This window comes from Haliaeetus leucocephalus, unplaced genomic scaffold, assembly GCF_000737465.1.
Source record: "Haliaeetus leucocephalus isolate CR32 unplaced genomic scaffold, Haliaeetus_leucocephalus-4.0 Scaffold175, whole genome shotgun sequence".
Taxonomy (NCBI): Eukaryota; Metazoa; Chordata; class Aves; order Accipitriformes; family Accipitridae; genus Haliaeetus; species Haliaeetus leucocephalus.
In genome coordinates, this window is record NW_010972611.1 from 13940 (window position 1) to 38162 (window position 24223).

At 40.2% G+C, this 24223-nt stretch overlaps 2 protein-coding genes across 2 annotated transcripts in view; one reads left to right on the top strand and one right to left on the bottom strand.

Annotated features, from left to right (window-relative positions):
* Positions 1-64: 64 nt before the first annotated feature.
* On the top strand, positions 65-5718 carry RIT1 (Ras-like without CAAX 1). The gene is made up of 6 exons (XM_010563995.1): positions 65-147; positions 240-367; positions 922-978; positions 1928-2001; positions 2488-2679; positions 3763-5718. Exons 2-6 carry the CDS (start codon positions 268-270, stop codon positions 3991-3993), a joined length of 654 nt encoding a protein of 217 aa, XP_010562297.1. The 5' UTR covers positions 65-147; positions 240-267; the 3' UTR covers positions 3994-5718.
* A 9915-nt stretch (positions 5719-15633) lies between these two features.
* SYT11 (synaptotagmin XI) overlaps positions 15634-24223 on the bottom strand; it is a 10459-nt gene continuing 1869 nt past the window's right edge. The window contains exons 3-5 of the mRNA XM_010564152.1: positions 20545-21368; positions 17702-17822; positions 15634-16104 (exon numbers count right to left, since the gene is read on the bottom strand). Coding sequence (XP_010562454.1) covers positions 15794-16104; positions 17702-17822; positions 20545-21368 — 1256 coding nt within the window. The 3' untranslated portion in view covers positions 15634-15793. The remainder of the gene's footprint in view (positions 16105-17701; positions 17823-20544; positions 21369-24223) is intronic.

Consider the following 24223-nt stretch of genomic DNA (forward strand, 5'->3'; position numbering starts at 1 on the left):
GCCCCCTCCGCGCAGCGCGGGCCGGGCGGGGGCGTGGCCGGGCGCTCGCGGGCGGTGGAGGAGCCGCCGCCATTTTGGTGTCGCCGCCTGGGCTCGGCGGGGGAACGGAGCGGCAGCCGGTCGGATGTGGCGCGCAGGAGCCTGACGGTGAGGAGGAGGAGGAGGAGGAGGAATGGGGTGGCGGCGGGGCAGGGCCGGGCGACGGGCTGCCAGCGCTCACGCTCTTTCCTCCTCTTCAGCGGCGGCGGCTTCTTCGGCGCCGAGGAGATGGATTCTGGAGCCCGCCCGGGCGGCGGCGGCGGCGCTCCGGGGCAGTCCCGCGAGTACAAGCTAGTGATGCTGGGCGCCGGTGGTGTCGGCAAGAGCGGTGCGTACAGCTCCTCCAAGCGTGGCCGATCCGCCGCCGGAGGGGGATCCGCGGGGGGCGGCCGGTGCGGGGCGGCCCTGGAGACCCTCTGTCCTGCCGCGGGCGGAGCCGCCGCTTTCCCCTCACTGCGCGGAGCGGGCCGGGGGACTCCGCGGGTAGCGCTGGTAGCAGGAGCGCCTGAGGGCTCGGCTCGGTAGCTGCGAGGTGACAAGTTTCTTGAACAAAACAGTCTGGTTTTGGGCGCTGTTCCGCCCCCCCCCCCCCGGGCTGTCTTGGGGGCGCCGTGTGTCATCGTCTTCCGCGTTTTGGCTGGGTCCAGCTTTGTTTCTGAAACTCGTAACGGAGGGCTTTGTTGAAGACGAGGGTGTAGTTCTCTGTTTCTGAGTTATTTAGCCTATTTCACCTGCCGTGTTTCTGTCAAATATTGCACCGAGTATGGTTTCGTGTTTTAGCTGCTAGTGAAATAATGTGCTCAAGCATTTTGTGAGCTGAATACTGGAGCAGCAGATGTTCACCGAGACTTGTGCAACTGTGTCTCTGATTTTTGTTTCCAGCCATGACCATGCAGTTCATCAGTCACCGGTTTCCAGAGGATCACGATCCCACAATTGGTAAGAAAAATCTCTCTTTAATCTTTGCTGTTTACTCCCCCTCTTAGCAGGTTAAGCTGTTGTGGAGTCCATTGCTTTAAAGCACTTAACTGAAAGAAAGCTATCAATTTGACTGTAAATTGAGGACCCAAGTCCCTTAGATTACTCATTTGAAGGTATTAAAAGTTTTGAGACTGCTGTGAGGACTGGGATACATATCCTGAGTTTTAGATCTTTAATGGCTTTCCTGTCACACATATTCAGGCCTATATGCGCTATCAGTATTTGTTTGTATGTTGGCAGACAAGGATGAAAAACAGCTGATAAGTGAATATTAGTTGTCTATTAAGAAAATATTTCTAGTCTCCATGCTTTAGATCAGCTCTCTGCTATTAATTTGTCAGGCTAAATTGTTCTCTGTGTTTTAGAAATTGGGAGGGATGAAAGTGCTTAACAACTTACTATATTGCTGCATAACTTTTGCAGCATCTGTAAGAGAAAACCAACAGTTACACTGTCAAAGGAAAAGTGGGAAAAACAGCTGGCTTCTTGTTGATAAGCGGACTGTTGTAGTGTGGGAGTGTTGACTTAGAGGGACAGAATATTTATTGTCTTACTTTTAAGTAAGCAGTTGATGGTGGTCAGTTCTTCTCTTGAATCACGGGTATTTTCTGGCTTTGAGAAAAATGTAATGCTCTTACTCTGTGCTTTTCACCGAGGTGTCCAAAATGAATTTATAGAATGCAGTCACATGTCTGTCAGATATAGCATGTACAATAGCATGATTTTAGCAAACAGTTGGGAGGATGCTAAATCAGACCAGAACAATTAAAAATGTAATTTGGTGTTAAATGAAGATCAGAGTAATGCAGTATAGTACTAGTGTAATGTTCTCTTTGTGAATTGGTGACTAACAAGTATTGTCATTGTATTGCGATCTTGTTCTTTCTGATGGGCCATGAATTCGCAGAGGATGCTTATAAAATACGAATACGCATTGATGATGAACCTGCCAATCTGGATATTTTGGACACAGCAGGACAGGTATGTGAGTAATAATAAGTTAATTGGGAAGATGTTAAGAAGTCTGTAATGGTCAGGTGTGGAGACAGAAATCCTGTAAAAGTATGCATGTCTTTTCTTCCAAATTGTTTTTTGAGCTCTCTTACTTCTAAGCATCACGTTGCTTATAGCATCTGTATCATACTATCTATATTTAGTCAGCTTACGTGGTACTCTGGTTTCATGCACTGCTTTCTCTGTTGCAGCTTGTTGTTCATGATGAACAAGCAATACATATTGGCTGATAAATGACAGGTTGCTATGATTTCTGTAGCGAGGGAAACTTGGTGTTAATCCCAAACTTATGTAATATCTTGTCCTATATGTAAGAGGATGAGAAGATAGATGACCAGCTTGTTTGCAGAGTTCCTATGCAGCTGGTTTTGGAATGCGTATTGTGTTTCCCATTCTGAGGAAATTAGAAAGTCATTGTATTTGTGCAATTGAAATGTAATTGTTTGTTTCTAGGCAGAGTTTACGGCCATGAGAGACCAGTACATGAGGGCTGGTGAGGGATTTATCATCTGTTATTCAATCACAGACCGGCGCAGTTTCCATGAAGTGCGTGAGTTCAAACAGCTCATCTATCGTGTTCGACGTACTGATGACACTCCTGTGGTCCTGGTGGGAAATAAATCTGATCTGACACAGCTACGGCAGGTAAATGGCACAAAAGAAGGCCACTATTACAAGCTGTTTCTGTTGTAAAATGCAGTAATACAAGAGGTTATACTTCTTAATTTTTTTGCATGTTTACTATATAATAAGTTGAACAGGAGACAAGTACTTGTTTAACCTGGAATGTGTTGAATAACCAAATGTGTATAGCAATTACAAAAGTAAAGTCTTCAAGTTGATGCTTTGGGTTTAAATTCCCTTTGGGTTTTGTTTTTTTTTTTTTTTTTTTTTTTTTAATTCCTGAAAGTAGATACTGTTAATAGAGATTTAGCATTCTTTAAACCACTTGCAGATACTAGTACAAATTGCAGATGTAAGTGTGCTTAGAATGGATGCGTAATAATGGAGAACTTGGATAAGAATGGGCAGAAAGGAAAATTGCTTAAGAAAACAGTAACTACCATCTGTGGGAAAACTGAAGCAGAGCTTTGCTCAAAGGAAATGTACTTTGGAAAACAAGTTCCAGAGGTGCTGTTTGTATACCTGGAATTAGATGAATTTTCAATGTGTGTTGTAGCAGGAAAATTATGGCAGCTATGGTAAAACACCCATGCTAAGAGATGTAAAGTATAGGATGAGGACTGGGTGTTGCTTTTTTTATGGCCTCAGCAAGACTGGTTTTCGTATTTTGGGCATGGTGTGGTTTTTGGTTGGGGTTTGGGGGGGGTTTGCTTGGTTCTGGGAAGTAGTTTGGCAAACATATTAGATACTGACCAGGAGAAGGAAATACCTTTAGTTTACCAAACTGACAAATGCTTGTGTTAGGGCTGAGGACTGCTCATGTGAGGCATAGTTGTAGATTAAGCTCCAAGAAAAGAATATTTTTTTAAAGGACTTTGTTGTTTCATGAATGTCCAGAGAGTCTCTTGCAGGTGATTGCATTGCTAGGGACGTGATGAGTGAAAGAGAAACAGGTTTGTGGAGAAAGATTTAGAGATCAGTGGAAATGAGCTGTTCTGGAGTGGGAGGGTGCATGCACACTTAAAGAGCAGCAGAACAAGAAATGGTAAAGAAATAAATGTTCTGGTCTTGGCTTTCTTGACAAGTGTGAACTTTTCTTTTCAGGTCTCCAAAGAAGAAGGCTCTGCTTTAGCAAGAGAATTCAACTGCCCTTTCTTTGAAACTTCAGCTGCATACCGTTATTATATTGATGATGTATTTCATGCTCTTGTGCGAGAAATCCGCAGGAAAGAAAAAGAGGCAGTAATGGCAATGGAAAAAAAAACAAAACCTAAAAGCAGCATGTGGAGAAGACTGAAGTCACCGTTTAGAAGGAAGAAGAATTCAGTCACTTGAACAGAGAGAATTCCTCTGCAAAATAAAACAAAACCTGTGAACAGCCATTTGTAACCAAAGTGGTGTAGTGACAACATTTTGATGGCGTGTTTTAAACCTGATGGGACTTTTATGAGGGAATGCATAACTTTTACCAATTATTTTTGTTTAGAATGATATTCCCTTAATTTTGGATATTTAACTTAAGACACAGTAACAGCTGTACTTTTGTTTGCTGTCATTTTTTTTACTGGATCCAGCAAGTGTTGCTTTTATGTCATTGGTTACAAATGCTGATAGGTTTATGTCCCTGCACTTTTGAATGTTTGTCTTCGGTTGCTGCATACTGGAAGCTGAATTGTGTAAAATATTGCTGAAGTTCTATCCAACCTAACTTAATTAATTTTTTTTCCTGGTTCTTTGCACAAGAAAATTTTGCTGCTCTCCGGAACAGTAACCCGCATCACGAGAGGCGGCTTGTTGAGGTCGTGCTGAAAAGTAGTTTACAAAGTGTATGTCATAACTAGCAGCCTTGGCTGCATGTAGATGTCATTGAACGGATCTGTGCTAGAGTTCTTGTGTTCTCATTGAATAGCTTTTTTTCCAGCAAAAGTAACGTGGAATACTTGTACAGGTTTATCTAAATTATCAGTTAATCAGCAGTGTTGTAGGTGGGATTCTAAACAAGCCAGAAAAAGCAAATTATGGTTCCTGTGGCAACTATAACTTGGCAACAGTGCATGAATATGTAGCATTTTACTACTGTATATAGCATTTACTGTGTTGCCATAGCATGTGTAATGTAATGATGCTGTAGAAACCACAGGTTTGAATTTTCTGACTTGTTTGTTAAAAATCATAGCTGTAATGGTGTGCTGGCTAATTTATTTACATTCAGTTTTATGTTCTTGTCTTAAAGGAGCCAGTATCTTCATTAAGTAGAAGTCTCTAATGTAGTTTTTTCTAATTTTTCTGTGATAACTACTTTGTAGAGAAACTGACTGATACTGCGGTATCTGGGCCCAGAATTAATATCCCTAATACTGGTAAGATTTCTCCAGTACAGAATTGCCAGTGCAGTGGAAGGAAGCAGTTAGCTGGGCACAATGACAGTCCTGACAGATGGTCACATCCCTGACCTTATATATGCAGGCAGTCCAGGCAGTGCAGGTACCAGTTTTATTATGCTCAGTAAAGAATGATTTGGTTAAGAAAGTGCTTCTGAGGCAGATCCTCCATACATAGAGATATTCTCTGCATTCAAGCTGATTTACATATACATCGGTTATATAATTTAAATCCAGCAGAGACACAGATGTCTGGTGTTCCTCTTGATTTTGTTTTTTAATAATAGAACAAATTGTAGTTACATAGCTCAGACATGGTTAAAACAAGTTTCTCGGAGAACTAAGTGCCAGAGAATTAAATGCTTAGAATCTTTCAGTTTAAGAGTGAAAGAGCTTAGTAGACTAAATGTAGTATAGCTTCTATTATTCTTTGATCATCTGTGTCAGTAACTATGTTAATCTTCCTGATGAAAAAATCAGATCTGTAAGGTCAGTCCTTAATGTGCTGCATGTGCTAGTGCAGTCAAAACTGAAAATTTGCATGTATAAAGATTAGTACAAGAAGTGAGGATAGCAAATATATAAACTTCTTTTTTTTTTTTTTTCTTGCTAAGCTCCTTATTGCTTAAAATATGACTGGAAATTTTGTCCCTGTTGGTTTTAAGAGTATTTTCTTTGTGTAAGATTTAAAAAAAATGTATAATGAGAAATTTGGAGGGGGGGGGTTACATTTTTTATTTTGCTTGTGGCTGAGCTAAACATTTAAATTTGTTCCTGTTTCTCATTTCCTTCTAGTGCTCTAGTGTTATGCTGCACTGGTAATAATCACACGTATGTTGTTCAAAAAAGGCTGAGAATAATTCAGATTGTTTAGAATTTAAGACCTCTTTTACGTTAACTGTGAGCAGTTGTGTGCATCTTTTCAGTAGTTACTGGTTTAGGACTGAAAGCCCTCTGAATATTCATTGTTGGGTTAAATGCTGTCTATAACTCAGATAAAAATCCTAGGAAAACTATCTAGCAGAAAATTTGAGGAGGAGGGGGTAACAGGTAAGAAGTTGCTCTAAAAGCAGTTGCTGATTCTGTCATCATAGAAGTTACTTCAGCCTTCTGAAAATGCTGAACAGGGGCCTGATGGTGATTTACAAGTTTTCCCCATGCTTTTCCTTGATACAGTAAATTAACATAAAATATTAGTCAGCTTCCTACATGCAAAGTTTTCAGATAATAGGTAAAGGTAACCTGTCAGCAGTACTGAAAGCTGTATGGGAGTATTTTCACCTTTAAATAACTGATGTCTGTGCCTTACGTGATTCCTTCAATGCAATTTAAGTGTTTACTAATGCCTTTTGTGAGCCTGTTGCTTATAGAAATGTTACATCAGAACAGCAGCAAGCACTTTTTTTTACACAGTGTTATTCAGAAAGAGTTTTATTTTTGTCATGTATAAATTTGTACACAGAACTATTGTTTTATTTGACACAATATATGATTTTTAATACAAACATTTGCATTTGATGTTTTAATCTGTGGTGTCTAGCATAATGTGTAGAAGGCTGTTCAGCCAGAGAGTGCTTGTAAATTATTTTGGAAAATGCTTATCTTGCTTGAAAAAAATGGAGCTGGTAGGTTACATTTAAGTGGTGCAAAGGCTAAAAATTCTGTGATGCGAGTCTGCTGCTAAATTGTTTAAATATGATCTGGACGTTTTGCAGCTGTATTACTTCATCTTTGTATGCTCTGTGTAAGGCGTGTTGACTTTCTGAGTCTTAGTTATGAGTGGGGCGATAGCAGCTGCATGAGGTAAGTGTCTAAATCTTTGCCCAGATACTTGAGTATTGGCACCAGCCAAAGTATTCCCTCTGCATTTGCCACTATCTCTGTTTCTCCGGGCATTGCTTGTTTGCATTTTATTATTTTGTGCTAGTAGAAAGCAGCTGGGTGTAGCTTTTTCTTCCCTTAAGTTATTTATATTGTAGCCAAATTTGCAATATAACTCTCGCTTTATGACTAACGAAAGGCTACTGTCGTCACTTGTGTTGGGTTAGAAAGGATCTGTCCTTGTAGGATCATGTGAATGACGATCTAGTGGTAGAGGTGCAGAATGTTTTAGCTTCTGTGCATGGCGTAAATGTCTCCTAGTGCAGTCGCCAAGCATTTGGAAGCAACTTCCCCAACTACCATCTCGTAACCATGTCTCATAAAAATTGTCTCGTCGTTTGCAGCAGTAACTCAGGTATGCATTTTTCTAGTCTGGAGAGACATGCTTAAATTGTAGTGGTTGTGGCAATAAGGTCCCTAATCAGGTTTACAACCATATCTGTTTTGCTGTCTAAACAGATGAGTTGGCAGATAAATCTTCCCCTGGTTGATAGCCTGATAACTTAGCTGCTGCTGCGTTCATGAGAGAGCCTCTTGGACTATAATTTTGGACTAAATGCAAGATTCCTAGAAGGTTAACTGTTACATATATTTTTTGTTCAACATGTCTGGTTGACAGCCATGAATCACATAAGTGGCATGCAGATTTTATGGTTCTTCCTTCATTACCCTGCACTTAACTGGAAGAGTATCTTTGTCCGTCACCACCTAGCTGATGATGAGGAGTGAGTTTAAAGCACACTTTGGAAGCTGCTTTTTATCCAAGAAGCTTTGAAAAACTAGAAATTAATGAAAACTTGATAGACCTGCAAGATGTTTTTAGCAACATCAAATTACTTCAGGATATTTTCTAAGTCATAGTAAGTAATATAATAGTGATAGCTTTGGTAGTGTTATTTTAATCCTGTGAGTAGTTTTCATCCAGTCATTTAATAGTATAGCTGCTTTCTAAGCCTACTAGGAAATACTCCATGTCTATCTAGCTTTTAATACCTCGAAAGCCATGACACATCACAGCTCGCTCCATTTCACAGACTAGTTAAGAATATATTGCACAACACTGACTCTTATTGCGTATTCTCTTATGGCTTCCCAGTAACTCGTATGCTGTGAACAGTGTCGCCTTGCTCATGGTCCTTTTGGTTTTTAGCCTTTTTGAGAGTTGATGACACTCCCTCTTATTCCAGGACAGCTTTGCTTAAGAGTCACAGGTGAGATATAAAATACCCAAATACAGTTCACCAGCTATTTTACCCCCTACCTGCTTAATTCTTTGATATATCCTGAGTAAAGATCTGAAACACAACTACCTTTTTTCTAATGCTGTGCTGTCATTGATCGTGTTGTTGCTTGTGTTATTTACTATGGATTGGGCTGGTTTATCCAAAGTCAGTGTGTTAAAGTGTATTCAGTGATAGGTAGCAGTTCTTCAGTAATTTTACTACATCTCTGTTGCATTCTCCACAAATCCAGGAAACAATTTAGACCAAAAGAGAAGACTGTTCTTGCATCTTTTTTGGCTATATGGCTTTCAAATGTAGGCTGAAACAAATTACTTTGCAGACATTCATGCTACAAATTTGTAAGTATGTAGGTACTGGGTAAGATCTGGAGATGAATTAGGGGAAAACCTTGAATTATTTTGTTAGAAGCAGATGACTAAGAGCTTATTTTTTAGGCTTCTCCCTAGAAATTTAGAAGCTGTCCAGTGCATTCTTCCAATTCTTTCTCCAATGTGATTGTTAAATGCCATTTATCTGTCATCTAAATAGTTACAGGAGAGGTTTTTTTTATATAAAAGCTTAATGTAATGGAGACTTAAAATGAAAACTGCCTTATGGATCAAAGAAGTAGGTACCATTGCATACCAGTTGCCTGGGTCTCTGAGAGTTCACAAGAGGTGTCAAATGTAGGGGAAGAAAGCTTTTCAGTGTTTCATCTCCCTGAGGCCAGGCTCAAAGGCGTTTAAGGTTGTAATTACCAAGGTCTGCATAGAAGCAGCATATCCATGACCAGGATCAAAGAAATTTCAGCTAAGAAGGGTCCAACACAATCAGTGAGTGTGTGTAGTTGAGCAAATTTTGCTGTTTATTGTCTGCTTTGAGTGTACTAAGAAAATCTTTCGTATATTCTGTGGTGCTGATACAGATTTACTTTTTGTTATTTTTTTATTACAGGAATGCAGAACTATAATGCCTCCTTGCTGTTAATAAAGGTCAGTCTTGCAAAACTGGTAACATTTAAGATATGTGGAGGTTAATTACATGTAGCTGAGAACTGGGGGGAAAAAAAAAAACAAAACCAAACCTGCCAAAATTCCTGCTGAATTAAAGCAGGAACACTTGGGTCACAAGACTGGAGGTGTGAAACAAAATACTACATAGAAACCAGATGATAAAGTCAAGTATTTGGGTTGTGGGCAGCTTGCTGACATGCTATTTTACACCTGTATAAATCTGGTTGCAAGTAGATTTACAAGACTTACGATGAATGCTCCTGAGCTGTCCTTTGTTCTCCAGTGCAAGCCAGCTCTCTTCTAGTTTGCGCTTTGCCACAGCAAATGAGTGAAACTGGAACGTTTCACTTGGCATAGGCTGAGGTCATTCGTTCCAGTGAGTCTGTGCATTAAATTGACAGAAGATGCACAAAAAGCATCTGACTTGAATTTGCGCTCTAACAGCTAAGCCACTAGATGGCCTGCAGTGGAAGAACTAATCATCACTAACTGGGATGGAAAGGTTAATTCTGACAAATGCTTTCTTTACTAATAATCAGCTTTGAATCCTGCATGTAATTTGAATGCTATACAAAGAAATAAACCCTAGAAATACAGAAAAAAACTCGTCTGAAAACATTACTAAAATTCAGTATTGAGAAACATTACCTTAGAATGACAGGGAAAAAATACAAAGTGTATTACATGGCTTAAAGATAAGCCGATGCATAAACATGGTCTCACTAATATGCATGAACAAGTAAAACCAATAGTGCCATGAGATCTCAAGGAACACTTGGATGAATTTGCTTTAATCTTTTTATCATTTGCTTTTTGGCTTTTTCTTTTTCTCTTCTGTATTACAAATAAGAGAGTGCACTTTGAAGACAGGATAAGAAAAGGTGGAACAGTTTTCCTCTAGAGTCATTGTGTGACCACAGTGTTGGAGTTATTTGGAAATACAGATGTTCTCTGCGGAGAACAATGCAGTTACATTGCTTGTTTGAATTTTTAAAAAGTCAAGGTTATGTAAACTGAATGTTCCCCAAATAATTTTGCCTGTGTTTTTTATTGTTTTCTGGGTGCAGATGGGTCCAGCCCTTCCCCTGTCCCAGCTGAAATTAATGTGTCCTGAGTATGTTGTGACTTAGAACATACCTCACCTTCTCAGACCAAATGTGCTCAGCATTCCTGTGCCTCTCTACAGCTTCCTTTCTTTGGGAGTGTGGGGAGCTGTAACATGCTCCCCATGCTCTCATTTATTTTGGGTACACTGCTAATATTTTTTTTTTTTTTTCCCCAACAGCTGGCTGCTTTTCTTCAGTGATAATGGGATGTGCCTAGGTGGCTATTGGGTCATTGAGATGACTAATTTCAGGACCAGATGAATTAATATACTGATGTATGTGATGCAACAGGTTCTGTGTTGATGTAGAGTCTAAAGATTGACTATACGGGCCCTTCCATGTTGGGAAGAAGGATAGAACTGTTGTACAATATAGAAGATGTAAAGGGGAGGGTCATTTATTTGGAGGGGGTATTTTGGTTTTTTTTTTTTTTGCTCTTGGCATTGCCTTTTCTGCCACTTCCTTATGTTCTCCTTATTTCTTGGTATGTTTTTCTTTTCCTGTCCTGTTTCCCATTTGGCCCAATAGAGAAAGTATCTCCCCAAGAATTGTGTACTTTCTGTAGCATGGAATTGAAACCAGAAGTTTAGACACAGCACTTGCAGACATCCAGGCAGCTGCTACGTTACAGACCTGCGGTGTGCAGGCATGGTGGCTTTCTGGTGCTGTAGGCTCTGAGAGGGACTAGCTTGGCTTGAAATAGTTATTGGAGAAGACTTTTCAAGTTCCGATAATAAAGGTGTTAACACTGGGGCCCTGTGATCTGTCTGACGTGTTGGAATGGCTCATTGAATGCTCGAGATCCAGTTGTTGCATTTCAATGAGGGTGAAATAATGGTGCTCTGAAGCCCTTCAGAGGGACCCGTCTGATGGCGGCTTCTTGCCTCAGCGCATTCCTGCGTATTTTGGGCTAGGAAAGGAGACAGAACTATTTCTGACTCCGCCTGCTCAAACGAAATACCGAAAGAGTCCTGACCCAGCGTCTTCCATCAAAAGTGAATCCCATTGCCGTGGCAACACAACTCGCTCCTACAGGGAATTAGGTGAGGCAGAAGCTGTTGGAGGAGGAGAGACCCAATTGTGCTGAAAGCAGCGCAAAGTCCTGCTGGTTTAAATGGCACCAGCATCCGGACCCAAGGAAGGTGGGAAGAGAGCGAGAGCTGAGCTTCCATGCTCTCCACAAAACCATTTATCTTTTCATGGTTTGTCAAACCCATTCTGTTTGCTTTTTTTCCTTTTTCTTATGCAAATTCTTTTGTTTCTGTTTAAGCTGAATAGCGTAAGAACCTGAAACAGGACGTTTGTTAAAGGCATGCAGTATTAAATGCAGAAGCCAAGCAGAGAAGGATGAAGAGAGATTTTCTTTCACATCTTGCACAATAAGTAGAAATCGGAGATTGTGCGCTTTGGCTGAGCAGTTTTAGCTAACTGCTCTAATAACTGCAGTTATTACCATGATAAATAACTGAAAGCAGTTAAACACTGTGATCAATTGCAGTGCAGAGAGCAATGTAATTAATGGTAAGCATAGGTGTTAAATAAACCACCATGCCTTGAGTCATTGGGCATTGAATTTGAATGTATGCACAAGTCATGTGGATCACTACCTGCATAATCTCAGTGGCTTCTGATATTTTTGTGTGTTCAGCACCTTGTCTGACTGTCACTGTTGAGCGATATGGTGGAACTGAATCACCAGAGCAGGAGTCAGGTCAAGCTAATTAAACTTCTTGAGTACTTCAGTCACTCCTTCAGGATTACTAAAATAGCTGAGAGTGTCACTGGTGAACGTGGTGATGGGAATGGCATCTGTTGCAGTTTGATCCTTTTCATCTTTCTCCTGGAGTAAAGCTGGGGAGAGTCAGGTTTTAGTGTTAACCATGGGGTATTTGTGTTAGAGAAGGTATGCAAGGTACTCCAAAGATCGCACTTTACACTCGGTGTGAAAGGCAGGGAAGCTTGTGATAGCCTTGCCTCTGGTGCAGAATTGTGTCTGAAGAGCTGCAGCACTGGCCACATTCCTTTTTCTGGGACATTAGGCAATCTTTTTGCAAAGCCTGGGCTGAAACTGTCAGGTTCTTGAAGATGAGACCTGAAGCTCCTTTTAAGTATTGAGACACCTATAACACCTCTGGAGATTGGCCCTTTGCTACATGGGAAGCTATCAAAAAGAGTGAAGTATGGCATTAAAGTGCTTGCTGTAGTCTGTGTTGCTGGGGCAACACAGCTCACTGCTCTGTACTATTTGGCATTTTCTAAAGACATGGCTTTGTGCCTAGCAATATTGTTCTGTGTAGTGCTGATGGGGAGCTGCAGAAAAACAAGTCATAGAAGCCAGATCACTGTACTTTAGGAGAGACTGCTGCATCTTGCACAGAGTGAGACAGACAAAAGTGTTCCCAGAGAATTCAGTTTTGACTAGGAATCCAGGAATACCTCTAAATTACAAGTGTTAGAGTCAAATTGCTTCTTTTTCTGCCCATCTAACATTTTTTCACTTAGATTCAACTTAGCTAATCAATATTCATTCATACCAAATGATATCAAATTATAATGCTGTGTAGATGACAGAGAGTTTTTGTATGTGCTAATGCTTAAGTACTAGTGTTACGCTTAATTTGCCAGGATTCTGTTATGTTCCATTATTTCTTTGAGATTTATTTTGTGTGTGCTTTTCCTGTGAATTGTCACAGCAGAAATGCATGTTTTTAGCAACAAATTCTTAAAGTATTCTGTATAGTCATGTACGTGTTGCCTACAGTCAAACATGGCACAGTCAGCAGCTAAAGTGATTTAATTTTTATTTGCACGCTCAATGTGCGTTAACAAATTCAACATACAAGATAGCATTACATAATGTAGATTAGCTTATAGCATTATGCAGTTTCACACATGTTGAGTTAGGTTTTTTGCCTTTTTTTTTTTTTTTCACACAAAGTTGTCCAAGTTAATTTTACAATAGAAGACACAAGGTAAAGAATAACCACACCTGGGAGATTCTACAGTGAGTCCGCTGTCACTTACTGTCTATTTTACGTTTTAAAAAATATATATCTGCACATCTTCAGTTTCCTATTATTCCAGAAGAGTGTTGGAGCTACTCCTATCTGCCTGATAGCCTAAGTCTATTTACCCTGAGCATGTTTCCTTGACAAGAAGTTCACCTTTCCTTTTCAACTAAAGGAATCTTAAGGAGATCATCTAGGCTTAAGCATGCTTTTCACACCGAAGGGAAAAAAGGGAACTTTGTTGTTGTTGTTAGTATGTCCTATTCAGATGTTTGGAGCGGTGTTGGAAAGCATGTTCCGAGGAAAAGTCATGATAGTTGCTAAACTTCAGCAACGCAATTGCTTAGTGCAAAAACTAGGATTGAAATAGATCTACACCAATTTTCAAGGGAGAACTCGTTCTCTCATTTGTGGCTGTGAGCCACTAATAGAGCATGAACTAGAAAGCATTTAAGACAAAATCTACTATTAACATCAGGCAGAAATCCTTGTAATCAGGATTGATAAAGCACGAACGAAGTCCACACTTCTGTCTGCCATGCAAGGCCGAGAAATAGAGAGCTTCAGCTTCAATGCAACTTCTGTTGCTAAAAAGACACTCTGCCTGGAAGGAAGTTTCAATGAGTAACTAGCTATGAGCGAGAAAATTCAGCTTTCCAAAAATAATTTCTTAGGAAGAGATGCAAAAGTATTGCCAACTAACAAAGTGCTGACTGTTTGCACGAAGAGCCCTCCCATCAGCTGTTCCTTTACATGGTGGCTGGAGAGGAAACCGAGTAAGACTTGCTCAATTATTTTGTTCTCATTAGTATGAAGGTGGAAAGGATCATTTTTCCAACAGGGCTCTAAAATTCAGTAGTCAAGTCCTGTAAGTAGTTAAATGATCTTAAAATTTTTTAATTATAATACATTATTTACATTCCACAGGGCACACAACAGACTGGCTGCCTGGAAGCAACTAAATGTTTACTGAAAATTTGTGGTCTTCTACGTGCCTCTTTGCAAGCTCACTTGTGCTTCAGATTTCCATTGGAGAGTTCAGAAATAATTTTAAATTCTACAGCCTGTTATAACTATTTCCGCTGAGTTTACCAACAATGGTTATAATCAATTATTTGCTGCCAATTATCATCCTTTCCTGGCTTGAATGCAATAAGAAGCCAAATCGAGTTATTTGCCAGGATGGTGCTGTCTTGTACAAAACCAGTTCATAGGCTAGTGTGTTTACCATGAGATCTAATGCAGCTACTTCCAAACTTATATTTGTGGAACTTTACTCTATGAACTTCTGTTCAAAACTGCTGACTATTCAGGGTTAATAGCCTGAAGTGCTACAGGTCACACTTGTCAAGTAACATTTTTACACTTCAGAGGTGATGGTAAGCATATCCTAAGTCTCCGAAGTCATTCACAATTTAAGAACTAACTCAAGCTGCCTTGAAACTCTGAAAATTAACTTCTCGAAGAGTCTGACACATTTTGTAGTGACAGGCTTTGCCCTATGTTTACTCCTTTTTTGAAAGCTGGCTCTTAGGTAACTACAAGATCATATACAATGCAAATTGACTCAAGTATGAATGAAGGTAAGCTTTGTAATTTTTTCACTTAAAACCTCTTCCCCCAAGATATTTTCCTATCTCAGGTATGTTATGCCATTATAACAGAACTTATCAATCATGTAGAATTTCGCATTTAACATTCAAAAGAATCAGCAAGAGTTTCCTTACCCATCAATGACGCATCAGTTTTTGTTTTTTTTCTTGGGCCCTTCATGCGCAGACAAGGTTAAATAAAATGAAATAGAGCAGAGTTTCCCCAATTCTGACAGTCTGTGAGATCATGCCTGTGATAACTTCCATGTGGCAAAACAATGTGATCAGTTTGTTGGTGTTTGAATTTTAGATGCAGATCTTTGATGTTGTGACCTTATAGCTCCACAACAAGTACATCGCAACAGCAAGTATTTCAGTACCTGACAACAGAATTATTTCTTCTCTGAAGGAAAGTGCCATTTTCCCCCTGTATTTTCCTTTTGCGCTAGTGCAGAATTCTAAACCACCTTTATATGGAAATGCAGTTGGTACTCCCAAACCAGCAAAGAACAGAACTGCAAGAACCAATGGGCAGGCAAACTAACAAGAAACTAGAGGTTAAACAGCAGAATTCAGAAACTTTGGGAGAAGCCTAATAAAGACAGGCCAATCTTGGTGAATACCAGCAAAGACAGTTCGGCACAAACACAACTTCCATAGTGACAGATAATTGTATTAAAATCTGCAACTTGATATTGGTAGTTATACTAATTTCAGTTTGTAATAGGCATGCAATAGCGTGATTACACTGTTATATATATTTGTGGTATCTTTTTTTTTTTTCATTTAATGCTCTTTAGAATTTTAGTGCCCTGCAAAATCACATCACTAGAGAACCAATCAGCTGCTGCTTCTTACGAAAGTTTAGTTCTACAGCTAAAACACGGTTTAAGTCTGTTCTACAAGTCAGCTGTCGCTGCCGCAACCTCTGCTAGTATTCGCTCAGGCTGTGCCATTTGGCAACTGGCTTTCTAGGATTCTCACACACCTCTCGCCAGTGTTCCACACCACCTGCAGTGATGCTGTGCGCTCCCAAAATCAGCCGTCCCACCACTTCGTTTTTCGTGGTACGGTCGAAATCAATAACTAGAAATTCAATGCTGATGTCAGGAAGGAGATCGACAGGGATATCGTAAATGAAGGACTCGTTGAAGACAGGATTCAAAGTGCACTTCTTCACGTGAGTCTTCTTTTTTGCTATGCGCTTTCTTCCATAATAAACATTCACCTTAACGTATGGATCTGCTGGAGAAGAGAGAGAAATAAACCAATAACACAGCCCAGTAATGCTCCTGGAAGTAATGGACAGGACTTAGCTTGCTGAACGTGAGCCATCTCAAGTAAATGGTGTGAATCTAGGCTACTCACTCCAGCTCCCGCAGGAGGGGGGCATTGTTTGTGTATTTCCTCATTGCAAAGCAACCAACTGATGTTAGCAACACAAGTTCTTTGTAAGTTTCAACATTGCATGGGGACTGGGGGGAAGCAAGTCACATGTAAATTGCGGTAATTAATCCTAGAAATACCAAACGGGTAGCTTTTTGGTGAGGTCAATGCCTGACTGGCCAAAATTTTCACTTTTCACTGTCATCTACAACAAATATTTTTACCCTCTTTCAGGAAATAGCCCAGCAAAGTGTGAAGACGGTTTTATTAATCTGCAGGTGGAAAACATTTACAGTGGAAGGTATTGAAAAAGAAGAAACTTTAAACCAAAGCCTTCATTTTTCCATCAGCCTCACTTTGTTATTTTATTAGTCAGCTTGCTTTTTATGCAGATGCTTATTTAGGATTAAAATTAAGATACCAGGCACGCAGAGCTTTTTTTTTTTTTTTTTTTTACACCTAACACAAGTTTTGAAGCTGGAAGTCACTTGCCCAGCTGACACTGGCTAATTTTCAGTGTTCCTTTATCCAGCTGAAATATGAGTTTATGCATTATATAAAGATCATATAAAGAAACGATGTTAGCCTTGCAAGATTCAGCAGGTAGAAGAACAGTTACTGAAAAATTTATCCTGTAGTTGGAGACTACATGTGGAAAGCTGGTTTGTTGTTTTTTTTTAAAGAAAGAGTAAAATTTAAGGCCTACAATAGAGAATTAAGCCTAGACTGCATTCTTTGAGCTGTACAGGAGAAAGCTGCAAAAACGGGACTAAATTTGCTATCAGTCAGGCTATTATTGAATCTCAAGTTGATTCCAACCATTTTCTCATAATCCTGAAGGGAACTTTGCTAAGGGGATTCAGGAGTCTGAGAATCTGTGACTGCAAAACAGGAAATCCAGAACAGCTGCTCTTCTCTTCAAATAGCAAAACAACAAAAAAGGAAAAAAAACCCCAGAACTGTTTCTAATGTCATATGAATTTACTCCTCTCTATTCTGAGTCTATCACTCCTCTTTTTTATGCTTGCTCTCTTTTACCCTTCTCTTCTAGGGGCAGGGTTTGAGGTAGACACAGCAAGCAGCGGTCTTGCCATGGAAAAAATGCTAAGGGCAATGATGAGCGACAGCAGCACGGAGGCACAGAGCCTACACAGTCTGGCCAAAAGCAACAGGGAGACCTGCTGAATTTGAAAAATACTGTCTTCATAAACAAACCAGGTGATGCCAGAAAGATGCAACTGTTGGCCTCGCAGTAGGAAGGATTTGGTCTTGTTTGTGTAACCATCTGTTGGTGAGCGATGGATCACTCATAGTGATCCATCACCCTTAGAAAGAGTTTGAGGAAAAGTGTGCAAACAAAGAAAATCTTCAGATGAAACAGGTGGAAAGATCTGAACTTGATCTTGGAGGTTTTTTCCTACACGTTTAGAGAGCTGAAGAAAATAGCTTCTACCTGAGAGGCCAGTGATATCCATCTTTGGCAAATGTCTGGCTTTCAGCACCACAACAGTCATTCTCTGCGCCACAGGCTGGTAAGACAAGGAGACTTGCAGTTCCCCTCTGCTAATACATTTCTGTGAAAAAGAAACAGAAAAAACTTACTAAGACAAGATGGTCTTATACAAGGGACAAATGCTGGAGGTCACCAGAATTTCCTTTCCCTGTGCCAAATGCCTAAAAAGTTGGAAAATTAGATGCAGGCCGTTTTAAGTGCCTCAGGCAGATGGAGCCTCTGGGAGAAGGAGCGAGTGACATAAGGTAAATTATCCTGTGCTGTTCACCCTACACCTGTTGAGCACAGTAAGCAGCACTACAGCCTCTCCCCTTGAATGCTGTGTTTCCATGAGTGCAAACCTGGTGGGCACCTTCTGAGAGAACAGTGGACATGGCTGCCTTTTGAGGTCTGCTACTAGAGGCATCTGTGGGTTTTAGGAGCTTAAGTTTCATTGACTTTTGGTGGAGCTTCGATGGCTAAGCACCTCAAGTTCTTTAGGTATGCTTTGACAGTTTCACCATCTGTTTAGTCTGCAAAGGTACAGGATGAAGATAAAAGAAAGAGATCTACTTGGTTAAACTTGCTGTATATCCTTTGAAAGAGTAACATAATATTAAGATAATTAGCTTTAGTTTCCAGATGGCATTCATTAACTTTCATTGAGATGGCACTAATTTAGATTATTTACTATCAAGGCAAACAGTATTAGCAGTGGGTATGAAATCATGTGGTGTCATAACGCACTGATAGGAGAGCTACTGCAATAACTCCAATAGCTGCCTGCTAAGTACCTTGCCTCTCTTGACTCTTAGTACCTTGCCCTTCACCTGCCCCAGTCAGTGTCTGGTACTGTCAACCCGGTAGAGCAAAGGGGGTGGGATGTGTGTGTCCCCAAATGAAGGAATTTTTCTCATTTCAAACCAGTGAAGCGCTACAGTAAATGTCACACTAAATGCTCTGGTGATCACCCAAGAGGTGAAGCTGTTCTTTCAACTGCTGTTATTCAGCTTAGTGGGAAAAAATTGTGCATGTAAACTTACACAGGGAAAAATGTTCATTATCATTTTGGTGGTTTCTTTTTATTCGAGCAGTTCCTGTGTGTTTAAGACAAGTCTTCCAAATGCAAGGAATGAAGGCTATTGCTGCTTATGCAAAATTTTGGGAGGAGTAAATATATGAGCAAGCTCCCAGCCCCAGGAGGGAAATGTTCAGAACTTTGGCTCCTTGGATACTCTCTCTGGCTGTTGTATTCTGGTGTATTGGGGGTGTGTGTGTATATGCTGTTAGAATTTTGGGGGTTCTTTTGGTCTGAAGTAATTTAATGCAGTTACTTCCAAGTAATTTGTATTCTTAGATTGTCTGTTAGATATTATTGGGAATGTTCATTAGGCTGGGATCTACATCTTTGCTGGCTTGTATCAGTGCAATAATTTACTGGGTTTTAAATGCAATTCTGTATTCCAGATTTTGAAACTTCCTGACATTGGAAAACTTTGTTCAGTAACAGCTGTTTTGACACTGTGGAACTATGCAGATTTTCAAAAAATGCACAGCTGACACCAAGGTAAATCTATTTTTGATTACTAATAAATATCAAATAATTTGAATCCTTGATTACATCTGTTTTTATTTAGCGTGATGTTTTTCTTCTATTTTTAATCTATTACTTCTAAGAGATAAGGTCAATGCACTGAAAAAAATACTATTAAAAGAACCTAAATCAGCCACTTGTTTTACTATAATGGAAAGCATCCCAAGAACCTAAGAAAAGCAAAGTAATTACCAGGACTTTGCTGGGATTCTTTTGGTTTGTTTTGGGTCATTGATATAGAGTCTCCTTTAAATAACTTTAAAAAAAAAAAAAGTTAAATGCCTCATATAGTAGAAAAAACTTTTCAAGTAAAATACTGCAACTCTAGGATGTAATGAAGTATTTTATACAGCCAGCAACAATTTCCAATACGTTAAGGCAATAAGTGAGCTCAAATGCCTTTTCCTGTTGAACCTGGAGGATGGGTAGCAAAAATAAACTGAGCAAGAAAATAAAAATCTTAAGTACCACCTCATCCTCCTACCTGAGCATAGTGTATTTTCTGAGGACAGAAGCCATCTTCCCCAATGTAAGCCTTAATAGTGTGTATGGATTTCTCATCGTTCTAGTTTTACAGTACTAGGCACTAAGAGTAGGGTTCATTTCACCTAAATGTTAGATGTCTACGTTTGACAAAACCATCTTAAACACACTTTGTTCTCAAGTGAGGAAAAAAATAGAGTCATCTAGGGTGGGATTAATTTGATCTGATTTTGACATCTGCTCCAGGACGAGAGGAATGACGTTAGACTCCGCTGACTATGTTGATGTATTCCCACTTACAGGTTACAGTAACAATTCAGATGTAGATAATTACAAGTATAGGTGTCTGAAATGGTCAGACCAGACAAACCTCCCTCTCTGAGAGGTTTGTCTTTGCAGATGAATGTCCCATTATCGCACCAGCTCTCTTCCTTGGAGATGGGGACTTTGCCTTTTTTCTTGGCATCATCAATTATAACATACATCATTTCTATGCTTAAATAGTGACCATGCCTTGTCAAATTGCCATAACCACAAAGCAGAGAACTGCCTGACTAAAAGAGCACAGCCATATAATACCAATAATACATTCCTGTGGAAAAATGGGTTTCATGGCTAAGGAATTGCAGTATTCCTGCTTATTACACCATGGAGGCTGCCGGATCTAAAGAAGTGGGATCAAATACAATGCAAGGAGTCTTGTGTCACACTACATGAAGTGACTTACTTGTATGTTCCTTTTGAGGATCTCCCTGGTCAGCTGAACCTTTCCAGTGCTTGGATCCACCCCTGCAAGGGGCACCATGACCTCTCCAATAACATCATCTCGAGAAAAGCGATCGAAGCTCAACACGAGGAAGTGAAGCACCAAATCCTGGAGCTGGCTATATGGGATCCCATAGAAGGTGAAGGTTTCATCAAAGACTGGGTCTAGTGTCTTGCGAAGTACACGAGTCTTCACTCGATGCCTTTTATCTGGAAGAATTGTCATCTTGATATAAGGGTCAGAGCTCTGAGTGTGTTCATCCATCACTGGCAGCCCATGAGCCTCCTGAATGGTAACTACCAGCGCTTTTTTAGGGAAGTTGTAGTCCACTAAGAAAGTCAGTTCACCCAGCATGACATCATCCCCTGGAGAAGATGGGGAGGAGGTTTTACTTCCTCCTGGAGTGAGGCTTTGATCTGGACTTAGTTCATCTCCATAATCTACTTTTATTGGGAGCTGGTCGACATGGGGGGCTGCATTTGGCCCATCTGGAGCCTTCTCGGAGCCTATTAAACCAGATTCAGCAGCATCCACCAAGAGGTTTCCCCTTCCAGTCTCCTTAGGAGTGCCATTCTTGTCTCTCCGGATTCGGTTAATTTTCTTCTTGTTACTCAAGGTCTCCGGATAGATGCTGATGCCTTTCAACATGTGAATGAATTTATATGGTGGGGTTTTGTGCTTCTTTTCTGCTTGCTGGTGACAGCATGTCCACACAAAAACTGTTACTGAGACAGAAACCACAAGGACAGTAGCACCAATGAGGCCTGCAACAACTGGAGAGACATCTGCAGAGAAGACAAGGCAGTCAGGAATGAGCTTGTGCCTTTGCAGTGGCCGTGCCCCCACGGGGCCAAACACATCTGGATGGAGAGCTATACGGTACTATTCTGTTGTTCTTAATTCAATGATCTTGGTATCAAAGCTTCCCCAGAATAAAAACCCACTTCCTCTAATTTATATTTTCCCACGTGGGAAACATTTTACACTCCTAAGGCATGCTTGACCTATGTTTCACATGCTAAGAATTTCAAATGGTTGATTGCCTTATCTTGCCAAATCAAGCTCCCGCATTACCAGCATCTCCACAGGAATACGGTTTCTTGATTTGCAGGAAGCACTCTTTTTTTTTTTTTTTTTTTTTTTTAAATGCCCTGTTCAGAAACATTACACAATTCTATTTTAACAACAGGAAGGGAGTAATAAATATGGCCATAACATTGGATCTGGAGTTATCCTTTATTAACAATTTAAAAAAGCCAAACCATTTTGGCCTGAAACGGTTGATTGTTTTTCTTGGCCCCTTACGGCAGATAGAGGACCAATGGTATACACAAAATTTCATGTGGAAATCCAGTGTCCAAAAGCAATGGACAGAAAATCCTGCATTTGGATTTAGGGATTATTTGATATTTTCTAGAGCTTATGTCAACTATGTTCTTCAGTAATGACAAGCCAGAATAAGAAAGCACCGCATTCATTTTTAGTAACCATGCTCGTTATTTTCTATTTGTAACAGTTGACTTTGGAGAATTATTGCCAAGACACGGAATGAAACCATTCAGTAGTGTTGAGCTCCCCAGTACATTATATTGACAACCTCAAGCAATTCCAGTCAAGGGCCACCAAGATGATTAAAAAGTTGGAGTGGTGGAGAATGGAGAGCAGATGGAAGACAAGGTGAGACCAAAAGAGCAGGGTTTGTTCAGTCTTAAAAGGGAAGGAAAAGGGAGAGATCTTTTTGCCATCTTCAATTTCTTGATGGGAGATTATAGGGAAGGTAGAGCCAGGCTCTTCTTATAACTTACTATTGTATTACTAGTTTAATCATTAAAGCAATTTTAAAAAAAATTTTTTTTTAGAAGCAAGCAAACAGAAAAGCCCTTCAGCCCTGTGTCTCTTTTTTTTTTTTTTTTTTTTTACAATTTGTACACACCGCTTCCATAGTAAAAGGGAAAACCAAAATCACTGTCATGACAGTCATGGGCACAGCTACATGGAACAGCTAGTAAAAAAAGGTAAGCTTGTCTGATTTTCCTATTGTCATTCTGTACCATAAACAGGAGAAAATAATCTTCCAACCTCATACCTGAAGCTATAGAGAGCACCTTGATTTTGTATTTTCTCTGTTCTTTCCACATTACTATTTATTGAGGTTAACAGGCAGGAAGACTGCCAGACTATAATCTGAGTATCTGATAGGCTCAGGGAAAACTGTGATTTTTTTTTCCAAGAGAATATGTCTCCTTTTCTCAAAAATAGCAAAACACTTTTGGTTAGACAGAAGCCTTCCCAGACTGAAACTGGAAGTCTTCTGCAATGGTGACTGACTTCACAGATAAATCTGTCTCAGGCCCCACTGCGAGTATAGCCTTGGATTGAATTAACTAAAGCAAGAAGAATTCACAATATTAATAAAACATCCAAAAAACCTCAACTTTATTTTGTTATTTAATGTTCCCTCTTTGAAATGAGGCAAGTGGTCTTTAACAGCCAATCTGAATACAGCTCGGCCATATGCCGATACATACCAGCAGTCACACTAGAAAGCACCAAATAAGTCTTTGTAATTTTTCTTTCATCGAATTATCTTAACTCTTAAATTTGGCTCCCATAATGTTCTGTGGCAAAGAGCTCCGCTTAATTATGTGGCATGAGAAAACAAGGGCTTTTAGTTTGAGCCTGCCCCACCTCATTTCATTTGATGCCTGTTCTTGCATTAGAAGAAACAGGGAGTGATCATTCCTCCTTACTCTGTGCTGCTTGTGACACCCCTCTTTTCCTAGCTGAAGACTCTTACTTACGTAATCATTCCATACATTCATTAGTCCTGTCTCCATAATTCCTTACAATTGAAAACTACACTGATGTAAAGCTCCCTAAAAACAATTTTAGTTAAGTTTTCACAACTTTCAAAGCACTTTGCTATGCACAATGTCCATTTTAAATGGCACCTGCCTCCTTGCTCAAAAAGAGCAGAACTACTCTTTTTTTTATTCACTTTTTCTGGAAGAGATCTTTGTTCTGATGTGATGCTAAGATTTAACTGAAACAAAAACAACTTTTTGGGATATGGAATTATTTTTCCATTAATGAGAAATAATTGAAAACTTCCTTTTAAAACTGATGTTTGCTAATTATACCCTAATGGCGGCCAACTGTTAAATCATGACAGCCTGTGGCTCTTGGATTCCAGGAAACAGAGAATGTAAAAGGTAAGTAGATACGTCATATGTTAAATAAATGATACAGTACGCAGAATTTAAAGGAAATGTAGTAACCGTGCTTCAACTATGGAGCCTGAGGGGAAGGTCAGTCAATTGCGGGAGGACGGAAAGAGGCAGCAGTTTGAATCTTCAGGACTGGAAGAACCCAACCAACTGCCACAGACACCCAACGCTGTGGTACCAGCCCTTGTCACCCACTGGACTACAGAAAAAAAAACATCTTAAATATTAGCGAGGAACAACTCGGGAGAATTATTTTACCGGTGACCCAGGGAGCCATGCCATGTCGGTGCCTGGGCTGGACCGCAGCCACACCGGCACGGCTCGGGGCCGCTTCTCCTCCCGTGATTTAGCAGGGTTTGCAGCTCCTCCGTCGCCTCCACCGGGGCCCGGCCACTGCTCCGGCCCGGCCCGGC

Coding starts and splice junctions, on each gene's coding strand:
- RIT1 (XM_010563995.1), top strand. CDS start 268: ATGGATTCTGGAGCCCGCCCGGGCGGCGGCGGCGGCGCTCCGGGGCAG. Junction 368..921: donor CGGTGGTGTCGGCAAGAGCG/GTGCGTACAGCT, acceptor TTTTGTTTCCAG/CCATGACCATGCAGTTCATC. Junction 2,002..2,487: donor TTTTGGACACAGCAGGACAG/GTATGTGAGTAA, acceptor GTTTGTTTCTAG/GCAGAGTTTACGGCCATGAG.